The sequence below is a fragment of the Electrona antarctica genome (genome assembly GCF_951216825.1).
Source record: "Electrona antarctica genome assembly, chromosome: 6".
In the NCBI taxonomy this organism is placed as follows: domain Eukaryota; kingdom Metazoa; phylum Chordata; class Actinopteri; order Myctophiformes; family Myctophidae; genus Electrona; species Electrona antarctica.
The window spans coordinates 50,388,780-50,406,115 of NC_136811.1; the positions used below are offsets into that span (position 1 = coordinate 50,388,780).

At 42.1% G+C, this 17,336-nt stretch overlaps 1 protein-coding gene across 1 annotated transcript in view; it reads left to right on the forward strand.

Annotated features, from left to right (window-relative positions):
- The window catches only part of LOC306925126 (regulating synaptic membrane exocytosis protein 2-like), a 203,526-nt gene that overhangs the window by 146,525 nt on the left and 39,665 nt on the right, over nt 1–17,336 (forward strand). Inside the window, exon 19 of the mRNA XM_079503808.1 lies at nt 141–307. Within this exon, the coding sequence (XP_079359934.1) occupies nt 141–307 (167 nt within the window). The remainder of the gene's footprint in view (nt 1–140; nt 308–17,336) is intronic.

The window sequence follows — 17,336 nt, forward strand, 5'->3', positions numbered from 1 at the left end:
AAATATTCTGAATGGCATGGCCTCAATATGATGGTAAATATTATGAATGGCATGGCCTCAATATGATGGTAAATATTATGAATGGCATGGCCTCAATATGATGGTAAAGCTCTATATCCTGATTGTTTCTCTGTCTGCAGCGTTCAGGAAGAGATCATCGGGGTTCGGACAACCTGTCGGCCAAGTCCTCGGACAGCGATGTGAGCGACGTGTCCGCTGTGTCGAGAACCAGTAGCGCCTCTCGATTCAGCAGCACGAGCTACATATCTGTCCAATCGGAACGGCCGCAAGGAAACCGCAAGATCCGGTAAGGCTGATCTGCAAACACACAGTGAACCCCTTCTTTTGACCCTTGACCTTTGACTAGGGATGGAGCTCGATACCTAACACCCGAAGAAAAAAAACCCTGATAACAAGCTTATCGAGTACCCGGTATCAATACGTTTTGGGCTTATCAAGCCTGTTATCGAGCATAGTGGCCCATGCCGTCATGTTTAAACAATCAAGACAAGAGGTGATCAAAAATAAATGTAATCACCCATGCTGGCACAAACACGTCGGTCTAAAAGGGTATTGCTACCTGCCAACCAGTAGGCAAAATTCCGCTTTTAAAGTGACGGTACACATATTAACCAGTCAACATTTTCCAAAAGTGAAAAATGACAATTGCCTTTTGTCTGTTAGAAAAGTACTGTATTTGAAGGTCCTAGTAAAAGATACTGGTTCTATTCTGAATTTATTGTCGTCTCCCGTCTTTCCACAAAATAATAGTGGGCTCGATAAGCTATCATTAATGTGCGTGTTATCAATAACAATTAACAAGCTCCATCCTTACCTTTGACTGATCACACAGTCTTATCAGGCATGGGCAAACCCTCCGAACCCCCATCGGCCTGTCTTTCCATAATGTGTTACCTCGTTCAGACGTTTTAAACTCTTTGAAATTGTCTGCACTCGGTTAACCTAAAGAGAGAAATGCGCCTGCCAGTAGCAACGGGTGTCATTTCTTCAGTCGTGTGTCTTGAGTTCTGGTTTGGCTCCAACTAGAAATGACTGGAGCCAAATGATGAACTCTAGCCTTTCCAGGTTGGAGATGTTTGTCCATTACTGGCAACACATAACAGTAAACACAATGCACCTCTTCTCTGCCGTCTATATGTAAACACAATGCACCTCTTCTCTGCCGTCTATATGTAAACACAATGCACCTCTTCTCTGCCGTCTCATATATGTAAACATATTGAGAATTATTTTGCACTGTGCTTTTACTGTAAGTCCCACATTTCTGTTTCCGTTGTGTTTATTTGCTCTGCACTCTCACTCTTGTCTTTTCTCGCATAGCCTCATGATCATTGATGCTTCATTTTGATTATTATTTTTTGCTTCCTTTTCTGCTTCTTGCATGCGCTGTCGCTGCACGCTGCGTGTGCCTCTCTGTCGCCGTCCTCCTCAGACAATTACGATCCAGGAGCCAGTCCCGAGAGGGAGAGGAGCAGTTAGGGGAGGTAGAGGAGGAGGCAGCAGCAGCAGCAGCAGGGGGGGGAGGCAGAAAGGCTAGCAAACAAGATGGAGGGAAGGATGAGGGAGAGGGGACAGAATCGGGGGGAAAGGGAGACAGAGAGAGGGAGCAGCAGGATCATATGGTGGAGGCCGAAGAGGACTTGTACCAGAGGAGTATCTCTGATAGCGACCTCAGGTAAAAAAATAAAATAAAAAGTCACCATGTGTGGTGACCTGTGACCGTTAGACTCTGACTAACAATAACATGGAGCTGTCCTGCATCCTCATCTATGCTGACTTCCCCGCAGTTCCACTAATGACAGTGTGGTCGTGATCGTGATCCTATCCTCCTTTCTCCAACCTTTATGATGTAAATGTGGCCTCAGTTACTGTACTATCAACTAGAAACAAGTGCCTTTCTGGCGTTTGGGCCCTTTTCCTCTGTGCCCTCCTTAACCCCAAGACACTCCTACCAGCTGTCCCATCACCTTTGAGTGTGTAAGCTACAGTAATATTGATGCTGTAAATGTGCTCAGCAATGTCATTTTATTTCTGAACAGCAGAAGTGAGTAGAAAATGTGTTATGAATGCAGAATCTTATTTAATTGTGAAAACGGGGGGGGGGGGGGGGGTCTCCACTGCAGCCATCGGGCGTCGGGGTCAAGGGTCAGGTTCCCTTTTTAAATCAACGAAGGGAGCTCCACTGCCGACGTTACCCTGAGTGTTGCATATGGACGGCGTCAGCCATTCACCTCCGGTTCGGTTATTTTTTTTTTACGCCATCCAAACGCAACGCGACGCAACGCACTCAGTGGAGCCCCCCCGGCGTTCTAGACAGAGCAGGCGCTTATAAACAATGTTGCCAGTTATTCCCCTCGTTGTCTATCACAATAAAACCTTCACGCTGCCTGTTCTCTTCCCGCTGGAGAAGGTTGCGTTTGAGTTGAGCGAACATAAACCCAGGCATCAGTACTAGAGGTGTGCTTTGGCACTTGCCCTCACAGTTCAACTTGATTACGATTCACCAGGTATCGATTCGATTCTACGATGCACTGCAATGCATCACACCTTTATTACTGCACAAAATGGCAAATATTTAATCAGTCAGATATACTGAACAACATATTTTATTAGTATTATATTATATATAATATTACAGTATTATAATTATATTATAATAATTATATTTAGGCTTTGATTATCGACTGTCACATTGCTGCATTGAATTGCATTGCTGCACTGCCGAATCACGATGCATTGCTGAATCGATTATTTTTGACACCGCTAATCAGTACTGAGAATGGGGATTATCCTTTTTTTAATATTTCCACTAAATCGATTAGGCGTCTACATACTGTAGTCAACTGGCGTCTAGCAGAGCATCGTATGTCATTGGTCTGACAGTCTAGGCGTTTGTGAACTAGTTTTAGTTCGGGAATATATGTCAGCAGCGTTCGAAGAAAGATTCACTGCAGCATTTATTTTCTCATGCCGACGTTCCGGTCTATATTTAAATCCAGTAAACTGGTGAAAAAAGACGAAAAGTAAATGGTGTGGTCTAGGGATGCAGCTGAGGAGCTAAAAGGATGCTTCCTGTGTACTGACTGGGACATTTTCTTTGAGGATGCTAGCACTGACACAGCCGCCGAGGCCATTACCGCTTATATTTCCTTTTGTGTTGATATGATTAGTGTCACAGAAAGTCATAAAGTATCAGAATGATAGACCATACCTCGCGAATGAAATCAAAGAGTGGAAAAAGATGGCCTTCAGATCAGGAGACATGTAGGAACTGAACTTGAGAGGAGCGCTTTTGTTGTGTCGAAGCCCCGTAGCGTCCCTGATTGCTGTTGCAGCAGCAGCTGTCAATAGTGAGGTGACTCCGTCGTGTCGTTTTCATGAGAGGATAGAGGTAGAGTAAGAGCAGGAGAGAAAAACAAAGAAACACAGGATAGAAAATGGTCAAATAATCAAAAAAGATATATGAATGTATATATACATATAGCATATAGCAGATATGTAATATTTGCATTAATTGCAGGTGTCTTGTGTACAATCATGTTATTTTGAACATTGGCATCATATGCAGGTGTACTGTACACAATGAGGCGAGTAGCAGCAGTTACACTTATTAATGTGCAGTTCAATAGACCAGTTGTATGAAGTATGAATGTAATCTACATGAGGGAAGGTAGTGGCCCACTCATAACACCCACCTTTGTGTAATATTACTGCAGCAAAGCAGCTTATTCTTCAAAATAATGACGCTAGAGTGCCAGTGGATGAGACAGATTGTACTCTGAAAAGCCCCGCCTTACCCCCCCAAAACCGGGAGGCATAATCTTCCGTTCTTACCTCACGCTGGTACATCTAAAGTCTCTCTAGAAGCGTTTATATTCCAAACGAGATGCTTCTTGAAGACAGAAATGAAGACAGGGGGCCTAATGGTCCAGGTGCATGTCACATGTATAGTACACGCCATTAGCATTAGTTCGTTTTAATTCAGTTAATAATTGCGGCTAAATTCACAATGAATTACAATGGAATAATACATGATGTACCGAATGGACCAACATCATTACGTTAACACTGTTGTGTTTTAACACGCCACCATTTCAGCGTGTCCACAAGGAGTCTCATTTCATTTCTGGAATGAGTGTAGGGTTAATGGATGTTAGTTTAAATTAAGAAAACTATGTCAAGAGCAAATTGAAGAACAAATTGATTTAGAATCCCACAGGCTCTCACAGTAGGCAAGCAGATTAACCCAGCCTTCTAATAAGATGTCAACACCATCAAATTACACTCACAGCAGGTTCTCCTTACCAACCTAATGCCTGTTTTATACGTAGTTGTGCGCCAGTGTCGTGCATGAATGAAAATAGCCAATCTACAAGCTCGCAACCCGTTATCTGCGATGTGTTTTGACTCGAAACACAAAACCTTTTGGGCTTGTAGATCGGCTATTTCTGGTGTAAGACACCGACCGGCGCACAGCAATGTACAAATAAGGTTTCATGGGGCTTATAGCCTTACACACACTGACTACAGTCTGTATTACATTTCTTAACCCATTCAGGCCTGACGTCGAAATAAAAAAAAACGTTCACTCTGAAAGAATATTATATTCAAAGATTTGTGCCGCATTTTTACGATTTTTCAAAAATAGCAGACCTACAAGTTCATAGCGCGCCACTCGGTGGCGCGCTATGAGCTTGTAGATCTGCTATTTTTCAATAGCTAAAGTATAACATAATGCTTAGTTAAAACACCAAAAGGGGTTCCCGCCCAAAATGGGTTTAAAGCTATAATATGACACACATGCGTCCTCAGGTCTAAATGGGTTAAAACTGTCATTAGATTACGCACAGCCACCTTGCATACCAATAATACGCAGCTTCCGATGCGTATTATTCTATTAGTTGTGAGAGAAAAAAATGAAACAAAATAGCCATCAAATGGTGAGGATGTTTGCAACACTAACCCTTGTGCAACACGGGGATGATGCAAAATAACACCAGGTCTCACAGATTCTAAAAATGTCTTCTACATCCTGACAGTTTTCTGAAAAAGCTATGTTTCTATGTCAGTCGTTCTTCGATTTTTTTTAAAATAGCAGACCTACAAGCTCATAGCGCGCCACTCGGTGGCGCGCTATGAGCTTGTAGATCTGCTATTTTTCAATAGCTAAAGCACAACATAATGCTAACACCAAAAAATGAAACAAAATAGCCATCAAATGGTGAGGATGTTTGCAACACTAACCCTTGTGCAACACGGGGATGATGCAAAATAACACAGAAAATCGAACCTTGTCCGAAACCTTAAATGACAGACAAAAGCTTCGAAGGCAGATGTGTAAACGTGATTGACACAACATGAGGACTTTATTTTTTATTTGTATCAATGTGCAAGCTGCTTTGTTGCTGGTGACTGACTGTCTCCTTGGACTCGACAGAAAACACATTACGCTAAAAGCCAACACTCCTTCATGTAAGACTATCACAGCAACAAGGCTTTACCTTTGGGAGCACATGCACTCTTTACATTACAGTATGTTCTGTACCGGAGGACATTATAGAGCCAAAGCACATGCCAACTGTGACCCCCAGGTGGTCGCAGGTGTTGGAACCATGTGTGGATTAGAAGAAACACTGAGCCATGGACAGTTTTCTAGCAGCTCGCCCTGACACTGTATCGGCAAGGCAAGTCAGGTTTATTTTAATAGCAAAAACACAATATAAAAGGACATTTGAATATAAATAAAAGTAGTACAAATGATATAGAAATAGAAAATAGATAAATAAGAGTCAATTTCAGTGCAGAAGATTAATTTAAAAATCTCAATCGAAGGAAGCAGCAAACAGAATGGTTTTTAGCTGTGATTTAAACAAACGTGATACTTGTAGGCAGACCTGCAGTTTTCTGGGAGATTGTTCCAGATATGTGGTGCATAAAATCAAGGACATAAAGCAGACCTTTTCCCAGATGACCTGAGAGGTCCGGATGGGTGGTTGAAGTACAAATTGTTTGAGAATCCCACAGGCTCTCACAGTGGGTTTGCTGTATTCTTATATGTGGCTGCGGAGTTGTGTTGTGTTGTGTTGTGTTGTGTTGTGTTGTGTTGTGTTGTGTTGTGTTGTGTTGTGTGCACTGTCCTTCACCTGTCTGGGCCCTAACAGTGACACGTGTGTGTTCCTTACTACAACCTGTCAACATGTACATTTACCACCCTATTCCCCCCTACCTGTCTAACCACCTCCTCCATCCAATTTTCACCTTCTGCACCTGCACCTGCACGCACACACGCACGCACGCACGCTCGCAACACACACGCAACCTCCCCACTCACACTCATCATCATCATCATCATCATCATCATCATCTTCTAGCATCGATTCACATTCGACACGGATGATAACAAAAAAAGGGCGGCTTAAAGTCTGTTTATAATCGCAACAAAGTGAATCTCAAGTGGCTGAGTTGAAGATAAGATTATACAAGTATGAATCGTAACCAAACAAAAACCTTTCCCCATTTACTGTAAAGATCTGTCATGACAGCTAGAGAGCTTTCATGTACAGTAGATGCACTTCATAAGCTCTACACTACTGTATGTGAGCCATTCTACTGCCTGGAGCGATCAACATCTCTGTCATGGTGCAGTTCCAGTCAGTATATCTCTGCTGTGTTTTCAGGAAATGAAGAAAACCTTATATTTTCAAAAACAAAGCAATACTGCCTCATCAAAGTTGGTGTTGTGACTTTATATATTGTCAGTTAGCCTACTTCCATGAGATGGGGAGAGGTGGTGGAGTTAGTTGTTTTGGCTGACAGTTTAAGGGTCCAATGGAGTTAAGAGGTTTTGCTAAACCAGAGTTACCCCCAGGTTTTTGTCAAGTATAAATAGGTACATCATCGCTAGAAGGCGCATTAATAATCCATTCCTGGAGTTTAACATCCTTCCACTTCCTATATAAACCTGTGTGCCATGATGTCTGTGCTTCTAAAGACCCCTTTTTGCTGTTCAAACTGAGGCAGGCGAGATTAGCTTGTTTTACCGAGGACCACCGTGGTCGTGCTTTGAATGATTTGCAGGCAGAGCTTTAAATTGGATCACCTTATTTCACCTTTGAGCCGGCTAATGGATCCACTGTCTAGAGAGGTTAGAGTAGGTTACTGATGCGGCTTTGGAAGATGTTTTTTCATTCTCTTTTTCTTCTTTTTTGTTGGACTTTTTCATTCTGTTATTTATTGTACTGCTTTTGCCCCGTCTTGGCCAGATCTCACAGATAATAAAAATGTCTTCTACATCCTGACAGTTTTCTGAAAAAGCTATGTTTCTATGTCAGTCGTTCTTCGATTTTTTTAAAATAGCAGACCTACAAGCTCATAGCGTGCCACTCGGTGGCGCGCTATGAGCTTGTAGATCTGCTATTTTTCAATAGCTAAAGCACAACATAATGCTAACACCAAAAGGGGTTCCCGCCCAAAATGGGTTAAACTACAGCGGTGCCCGTTGGGCACTGATTCGCCTACTTGAAACGATGCAAGTTGGAAATGCATCCAGTTATTATGTCTGTGTCCCTTTTATGCCCATATATGGAGTTATTTGTCAGCCATGCTCAAAGATGGAGTCTATTAAGATGTCAGAACAGCATTGTGATGTCAAAACAGGCCCATATATGGAGATCAGGTGTGATCAATTGGCTAATTTGGGCCCTGTCCAGAGCCTGGGCAGAGGCTTTAGTGCCGGTTCTTGACAACGGTGTATCCCACCGACTCAAGGCCGGGAACGCGTGTGTCAAATTTGATGGGGCGAACGATTTTCGAGTTACGTGTGGACACACACACACACACACACACACACACACACACACACACACACACACACACACACACACACACACACACACACACACACACACACACACAGAGACTTGGTGCATTTATAGTTACTAGACCCATCTGTCTGTGTCCCTTTTATGCCCATATATGGAGATTGCTGTATCTGTCTCTCTGTGTCCCTTTATTCCTATATATGGAGTTCTGTCTCAAGCATGCCCAAATATGGATTGTTGTGATGTCAGAACAGGCCAGCTCCATATATGGACCTGTCCAGAGCCCGGGCAGAGGCCTTTCGTGGCGGTTCTGGACAACTGTGGGTCCGGCCGACTCGTCACCGGGCACTGCACTCCCTGTGAGGGTGTGGAGTGCGTGTGTCGGATTTGAAGTCGGTGGGGCAAACGCTTCTCGAGTTACGTGCATTACAGCCGTACACACGTACGTACGTACATACAGAGACATGGTGCATTTATAGTTAGAAGATAGATATGCAAGTTACATACACAGTACATGCTGACAGACAGACAGACAGACTGACAGACTGACAGACAGACAGACAGACAGACAGACACCTGTAGATAAGAGCTTTTCGGTCGACAGCGTTGATACGGTCCCTAACACAAGGCAGCTTCAGTTTCCACTTCGATTAGCGGTGACTGTCATGGAGCGTGGTGAAAAAAACAGAGACTTTCATTACTCAACACGGCTCGTTATGTAACCGTATAACGTGAGGGCGACGACGCCCACATCTGGCTATATGCAAACGAATGTCAGGTGCGATGTCACAGCGGAGGCATCCGTGCCTCCAGAAATGAACTGTAACCGTAAGACCCAGGTTTTATTGAAAGACATAAAGTCGGGTCAATGTGATCGGTGTTAAGATGCTAGATTTCCTCTGAGTGCTGTTTGCTTTTATGTTGGCTGACCTTTTCCCACGTGGAAAAGGACACGGCGGCTATGCTATCTAACTTGGCAGAAACATTGCTGCTCCCTCGCTCGCTACAATGCACTCGCTTTATCCTGACTCAATTGCTGCGTTTGAGGTCACAGTCGTACATCTACATGCATTTAGCCTCGTGTGATACTAGAACATCATAGCTGTCACCCAGAAAAACCTTGTATCTCCATATTTTTTTTAATAAACACATTTTGAAAAATGTGAGTACTTTTACTTTTGCTACTTGATGCCAATACCTTTTGTAGTTTTTCCTCAAGTAAAATGTTGAACACAGGCCTTTTATATTGAGCAATTGATCTATCTATCTATCTATCTATCTATCTATCTATCTATCTATCTATCTATCTATCTATCTATCTATCTATCTATCTATCTATCTATCTATCTATCTATCTATCTATCTATCTATCTACAGTATCTATCTATCTATCTATCTATCTATCTATCTATCTATCTATCTATCTATCTATCTATCTATCTATCTATCTATCTATCTATCTATCTATCTATCTACAGTATCTATCTATCTATCTATCTATCTATCTATCTACAGTATCTATCTATCTATGTATCTATCTATCTATCTATCTATCTATCTATCTATCTATCTATCTATCTATCTATCTATCTATCTATCTATCTATCTATCTATCTATCTATCTATCTATCTATCTATCTACAGTATCTATCTATCTATATCTATCTATCTATCTATCTATCTATCTATCTATCTATCTATCTATCTATCTATCTATCTATCTATCTATCTATCTATCTATCTATCTATCTATCTATCTATCTATCTATCTATCTATCTATCTATCTATCTATCTATCTATCTATCTACTTTGTACAAGCTCCCAATGCATCGGTGCACACGTGCCTGCGTGTGTTAGTTTACATCTGTACATCTGTGTCACTTCAGCGTTTAACTACTTTAGCCATTATTTAAAATGTTAGCTATTGAAAAATAGCAGATCTACAAGCTTGTAGTGCGGCCCTCGGTGCCGCGATATGAGCTTGTAAACGTTCTTGAAAACATGTGCAAATCTTTGAATGTAACATTCTTTCACAGTGAACGTTTTGAACTCATATCTTTGCTTCTGGGGATCCCTGGAACAACATATGTGACTCGTTTTGATACACAGCCTGCCGTCGTGAGGGTGGCAACTATTCAGGACAGCTGAAAAACTATTTTCTTTGTCCTTTTTATTTTTCTGTCTAAAATAATCTGAAGCTATATTATTATTCATGTCATGTTAGAGCACAATTACATTTTTTAGGGGTCCTTGACATGAAATAGTTTGAGCACCACTGATATAGAAACGTATTATATTGCAGAAAACTGTGATGATTTAGATTTGGAACAGACATTAGTGGAATCTGGTCTCGGGTCTCAATGGGTTAAATCCCGCCCTACCTCCTCTTCTCTCAGTCTGGTGTTAATGTGTCCATTGTTGTTGCCTGGGTAACTTGTCATGCCTGAGAGGAAGAGCAAAGAGGGACTAGTCTGAGGGACCGTGAGTGTCCATTAGCAAGGCAGCAAGCAGGGCATGTTGACTTTTATAAATATTGAATCAATGAAAAGTATTTACAAGAGCTTATGACTTCCAAAGGAACACACATTCTGTTTTTTTCCATTCCCTGAAAAGCAATCCTTTAAGACATCCACCTGACGGTTGTCAACAGCAGCCCATATTGAACAGAAGGACAAATCGATATCAAGCTCTACCAAAAATAATAAAGCATCGATGACAAACAAAATTCCTTTTTATTTACAAGGTACACCAACGTTTCCAACATGACTCTGATGAAGATGGCACTTATTTGGCTTCCATGATGAGGAAGGGCATTTATTTGTCCATGACGCTCCAGTGCTTTATTCTTTTTTGTCTGCTGATGTGTCCCTATGTGTATCCTGAGATGCTGATGTGTCCCTATGTGTCTCCTGAGATGCTGATGTGTCCCTATGTGTCTCCTGAGATGCTACTCCCTTTCTTCTCCATTAAAACCCATTTTGGTGTTTTAAGCATTCTGTTCTACTTTAGCTTTTGAAAAATAGCAGATCTACAAGCTCATAGCGCGCCACCGAGTGGCGCACTATGAGCATCCGTGGTCCGTGGCCCAATAGAGATAATTCTGGGGGTCCTTGATATGAAAAAGGTTGAGCACCACTGACATAGAAACATGGGTTTTTCAGATTTTTTTTTTAAGATTTAGAAGCCTTTTTTTTAATCTGCCACTCAGTTTAATAAGATGGCAGTTTGAAGATATCAGAGGTCCAGTGTTGGGTTGTATTGTTGGTCAGCTGTGTGAAGGTAGAGACTGTATGGACAGAAAGGCTGGCGCGACGTGGCACCTTTGTTGGTCAGCTGTGTGAAGGTAGAGACTGTATAGACAGACAGGCTGGCGCGACGTGGCACCTTTGTTGGTCAGCTGTGTGAAGGTAGAGACTGTATAGACAGACAGGCTGGCGCGACGTGGCACCTTTGCAGTGGGAGACAAAGGACTGGAGCCAAGTACTACAGACAGTCCACATGATCCATAGTAGTGGAGTCAGTACTACAGTCCACATGATCCATAGTAGTGGAGTCAGTACTACAGTCCACATGATCCATAGTAGTGGAGTCAGTACTACAGTCCACATGATCCATAGTAGTGGAGTCAGTACTACAGTCCACATGATCCATAGTAGTGGAGTCAGTACTACAGTCCACATGATCCATAGTAGTGGAGTCAGTACTACAGTCCACATGATCCATAGTAGTGGAGTCAGTACTACAGTCCACATGATCCATAGTAGTGGAGTCAGTACTACAGTCCACATGATCCATAGTAGTGGAGTCAAATATGACTCCACTACGAAGTGAAAGCTGCTCTCTCAGATTTGTACTTGAGTTAGTGGAGTACTTGCTTATAAAAAGCATTTTGAATATTCCAAAGTACATGCTTTTGAATATACAAAAGTACAAATCAACAAAGTACTTTTTTTTTTTTTATGTTTTTTTGTGGCTTTCGTTTTATTTCATATATTTTATGGAGGGACAGACAGTAGGCTGACAGGAAATGGGGAGAGAGAGATGGGAGGGAAGACATGCAGTAAAGGACGTCGGGATCGGGAGTTGAACCCGCGGCACACTGCCAGACTGGATTACCAGCCAGGGTGCCTGGACCACTGAGCCATGGCCCGGGCCAGTACATTTTATTTTTAATATCAATGCATTGCAGTAGTAAAATGCAGACATTTTTCAAAAATATATCAATAATAATGATCAACAAGCAAGCTCACAACGTGTAACATCACAACATTTTGTGAGCTTGTAGATCTCCTATTTTCACTATTTTGAAATTATTAATTATTAATTAATACAATTATTATTAATTGTCTGGCCAGCATGTAACCAAGTGTAAAACCAGCCATTATGATGACATCAAGGCCCGTCAAAATACATTTTAGTCGACTAAATCAACTGTAGATTTAGTCGACTTATGATATTTAGTTGACTAAAACTAGACCAACACTAAAACATGTCAGATGACTAAAATATGACTAAAACTAAATTAAATTTTATTCAAAAGACTATGACTAAACTAAAATCAAAATTTGCTGTCAAAATCAACACTAGACTGTCGTATGCAAGCAGCCACTCTGGTCGGGGGCACAGTTACCATAGAAACACATCTTTCTGCCCTGCTGCTCTTCTGAAAAGACCAACAAGATGAGGATATGAGAGAGAGAGAGAGAGAGAGAGGATTTAAAAACACACACCTTGGATGACTTCTGCATTTCCATATCAATGCTTCTTTCAATGATTCAGCTGCCAGTGCTGTGTTGTTATTGCTGGCACGGACGGAAAGGAAGAGGTATTTACAATTCAGCCATTCCAAAACCCATGGTCTACAGAAATAATTGGCACAACATTAAGATTTCAATGTGACATTGAAGATGTCACAATGTGACATAACACTTCCCATGCAGTGCCTTGTGTGTGTAGACTCTGTAGAGAGCTCAGCAGCAGAGGTTTTCCTGTGCAAACACGCATGTTACAGAACACTTAGGGAAGGAACGTGTTATGTCAATGTTTTCACGTCCACCCATATAGAATAATGGAGGATTTCTGACAGTTTTCTGAAAGCCCTATGTTTCTATATCAGTGGTTCTCAACTTTCTTCATGTCAAGGACCCCCAGAATGATCTGTATTGGGCCGCCGACCCCCATCTCAAAATATGTTGTTCCAGTGACCCTCCCCAGAAGCAAAGATTTGAGTTGAAAACGTTCGCTCTGAAAGAATATATAGTCAAAGATTTGCGCCACATTTTCGAGATTTAAAAAAAATAGCAGATCTACAAGCTCATAGCGCTGCACCGAGTGCCGCACTATGAGCTTGTAGATCCAGGCAGTAACATTAGCGTTTTCTCTCAGTCAGTTGATTCTTCATATCCATATGAGTGAAGCGGCCTGGATGATATTTTTCAAGCACAGTTCTTATATGAGGCAATCTAAAATCCCCTTATGGGGATTACAATGCAAATAAAAAGTACTTGAATCCGTGGATTTGCACCCTCTACCGATATTGACGTCAGACTTCGGTGCTCTATTCAGTGCTCCGCTTAAGGAGGTTATTAACCGAACCGAACCAAACACTACGACTGGGGCAAAAAAAAGGTAAATAAATTAATATGAGGCTTGTGTTTGTGCCTTTTAGGAACACGATGGCCTAGATGAAAATAATGCACAGAGAGCAATGTGCATGATGATGGGGGAACATTGTGTTCTTTTGGGCTGAGGTTGAAATCCAGGAATCCCTGGAGAGCCCCGCACTGTTCCAAGCAGTACAGCCAGGCCGGGCAGGCAGACAGGCGCGTTTGCTGCGGGGGCTGGCCCGAGTGCCAAGGCCCAGCCAGGAGAGGTGCTGGAGTGTGAGTTGGACATGGAAGAGGACAGCGTGTTAAGCTGTGAAAATAAGCCCATTTAACGCGGGAGCGTACGTCCTTTAGGCCAGCACAATGATTTAATACATTTCATGGATACACCTTAAAGCTGTTCTTTGGCTTTTTGTTGCCCGGGAAGCAAGGAGGGCATCGTTTTTTGGCGCTGCCAGGGTGTGTGTGTGCCAGGCAGTGCTTGGTGCCCTATAGGCTACAGCCCTGTAATGCCTGTGCATTAATCCGAGCCTAGTCGTTTGCCTGCATGTGTGACCATGGCCATGACATCTTTTGGTATTCCTGGCATGGTGCTTTGGCATGGCAGTCAGATCAACATATGGAATGAATTCTGTACTGGCCATATATGGAGCGTGTCTTGAGTGTACAGGTCAGCTCCATATATGGAGATCTAAGGGTGGCAGGGAGGGCAGTGTCTTTAGTGTACAGGGTTTGATGAGGGCCCAGGTAGGGCCGGGCCTTACGTTTCGGGCCTGTTGAGAACTCTAGTTTTCGCTTTGGGGCGGGCCCGTCTAGAGTTTGAATGGACAGGTGTCAGTCAAAAGGGAGACATCGAAGAGGAAGGACGGGTAGGGAAGGATCAACATATGGAATGTCAGAACAGGTCAGCTCCATATACGGAGATGGAGGCGTGATGTCACGAGGCGTGACCATATATAGGAGGCGTGATGTCACAAGGCGTGACCATATATGGAGGTGTGACGTGACACATGGAAATGCAGGTTTTCATAGTAAATGCGACCTATGGTCGCAATTGGATGTTGTCCGGGAGTGGAGGCGCTTTGATGTTGACTTCAAAGCTCTCTTCGGTGCCTTAACTGATCAATGCCACTAAACCCTTCAATATAAGCATTCAATATTTATGTTTTAAAGTACAGGCTGATACACAGCAGAGCCCACCAGCGCTGAGGCCTGCTATAAACAATGAGCCTTAGAAGCTGATGTATGAGGTGTGTGCACGGTGTATGGTTTTAGAGTGTGTATGAGGTGTGTGCGTATGGTTTTAGAGTGCATCTGGATTACTGCCGTGCCAAAAGCAGTGCCTGCTGCCAGCTCATGTTGAACAGTATGTTTCCTTCTGAGCGGTGAAATTAGAGAACATGTATCACATTTATCAGTGTTTAGATACATTTGTGACCAGATTTGACTGAGCGACTGCCATCGCGCAAATTCCAGCTTTTCACCAGAGGAGAAAACTTTTTTTTTTTTTTTTTTTAATGAGTTTATAGCACAGGCAGACTCTTCACATACTAGAGCATGTCTGAAATAAGTGTCAGAGCTGAAATCGACATGTAAATATGAAATAAATGCTTAAACATGTAGCTATGGTGTAATGTTAGAGACCACAGAAGTGAACCTTTCAAGCCTGTTTTCTCAACTCGCCGTTTTCTGCAAGACATTACTCTATAAGCCATATCTCCAAAACTGGTGGGCCAAACTGAACAACCAATATGTCAATTTGAAGCTATGATTCCCTGCTTTCATATGACATGAAAAAACGAAAATTCAAAAAAATCCAATGGCAGTCCCTCAGTCAAATTTAGTCACATTTGATTACATATTTGCATATACTGTATCATAGAACAGTGGTTCTCAAACCTTTTGATTTCAAAAAGACCCCCCAGTTTGGTATGCATTTGGCCATGCATGTGCCTCCCCCTATACAGTTTGTTATAGTTGTGTTTGTTATTAACCCATTTTGACCTGAGATCAGATTCTAAAAATGTCTTCTACACCCTGACAGTTTTCTGAAAAAGCTATGTTTCTATGTCAGTCGTTTTTAAATTTTTCAAAAATAGCAGACCTACAAGCTCGTAGCGCGCCACTCGGTGGCGCGCTACGAGCTTGTAGATCTGCTATTTTTCAATAGCTAAAGCATAACATAATGCTAACACCAAAAGGGGTTCCCGCCCAAAATTGGTTAAATAAGCCACTCATGTATTAATAACTCTTTGCCAATGATTTTAAGAATGAACAAGACGTGGTCCTATGAAAGGCGTTGCAGTCAGTAAGACTCACGTAGCACAACACACAACTACATTTCGTCAAAACAATTGGAACATATTTAGGCAGGCAGTCATGTATAGGTATAGGAAGGTGCGAGACCATTGAGAGCTTTATAAACTAAAGTAAAATAATTTTAAAATCAATCCTAAAAACAACCGGAAGCATTGTTCATTGTAAGTGACAACTTGTGTGGGCTGAACACCAGCATCAAAGTGATTGTATGCTTAATTGAGCTTACACAGGTCAGAGTCAATACTGTATTGATCTGCAAAGTCTACTCGCTTGGATAGCTTGTTAGTTTATGGAACAGAATGAGGACGCATTAACCCATTTTGGGTGGGAACCCCTTTTGGTGTTAGCATTATGTTATGCTTTAGCTATTGAAAAATAGCAGATCTACAAGCTCGTAGCGCGCCACCGAGTGGCGCGCTACGAGCTTGTAGGTCTGCTATTTTTTTTAAATCGAAGAACGACTGACATAGAAACATAGCTTTTTCAGAAAACTGTCAGGATGTAGAAGACATTTTTAGAATCTGATCTCAGGTCAAAAGGGGTTAAGATATGAAACAAGTAATACACAGGAACAAAAGGAGTCTACCGACGCACCTCAAGCCTAAAACGGCTGGTCCGCTGCTTCACAGGAACAAGGACACTTGATGCAGGAGGAGGAGAGGACTCTGGAGCAGCACGGACATTTGAAGCCTTTTATTTAGGTGCTAGTATACAAACGACTAACGTTTGTATACTAGCACCTAAATAAAAGGCTTCAAATCGTTTGTATACTAGCACCTAAATAAAAGGCTTCAAATCGTTTGTATACTAGCACCTAAATAAAAGGCTTCAAATCGTTTGTATACTAGCACCTAAATAAAAGGCTTCAAATCGTTTGTATACTAGCACCTAAATAAAAGGCTTCAAATCGTTTGTATACTAGCACCTAAATAAAAGGCTTCAAATCGTTTGTATACTAGCACCTAAATAAAAGGCTTCAAATCGTTTGTATACTAGCACCTAAATAAAAGGCTTCAAATCGTTTGTATACTAGCACCTAAATAAAAGGCTTAAAATGTCCGTGCTGCTCCAGAGTAATACACCGGGGTTGTGTTTCTCTAGGAAGTGGCCTCACATCCACCTCTGTTTTCCACAAGACTAGACTTTAGTTATGCTACAAGTTGCTTGTACGCTATAGGCAATAACTTTCCCTGATAAGTGATAACCAGCTGAACCTCTCACTCAGAGCAATGTGGACCAGCTCGCTCTTTTTGCATTGCATTGGATTGATGCCATCAAGTACATTTTGTACTTGTACACTTGTGTTTAGTGACAGAATAAAATCATCCATCCATCCATAGCAGAGAATAAACTTCCATCCATCCATCTTCAACTGCTGAACACAGAGGTAGAAGTTCCACTAGGGGACCTAATCGAATGAATTCATCGAGAAGCAGGTTCTTGTCAAGCTTCTCACCCTATACGACCGTAAGGGAGATGCCAGCCACCCGCCTGAGAAAATGCATTTTATTTGGCCACTTATATGCACGATCTCATTCTCTTTTGGTCATCATGATCCATATTTCATGA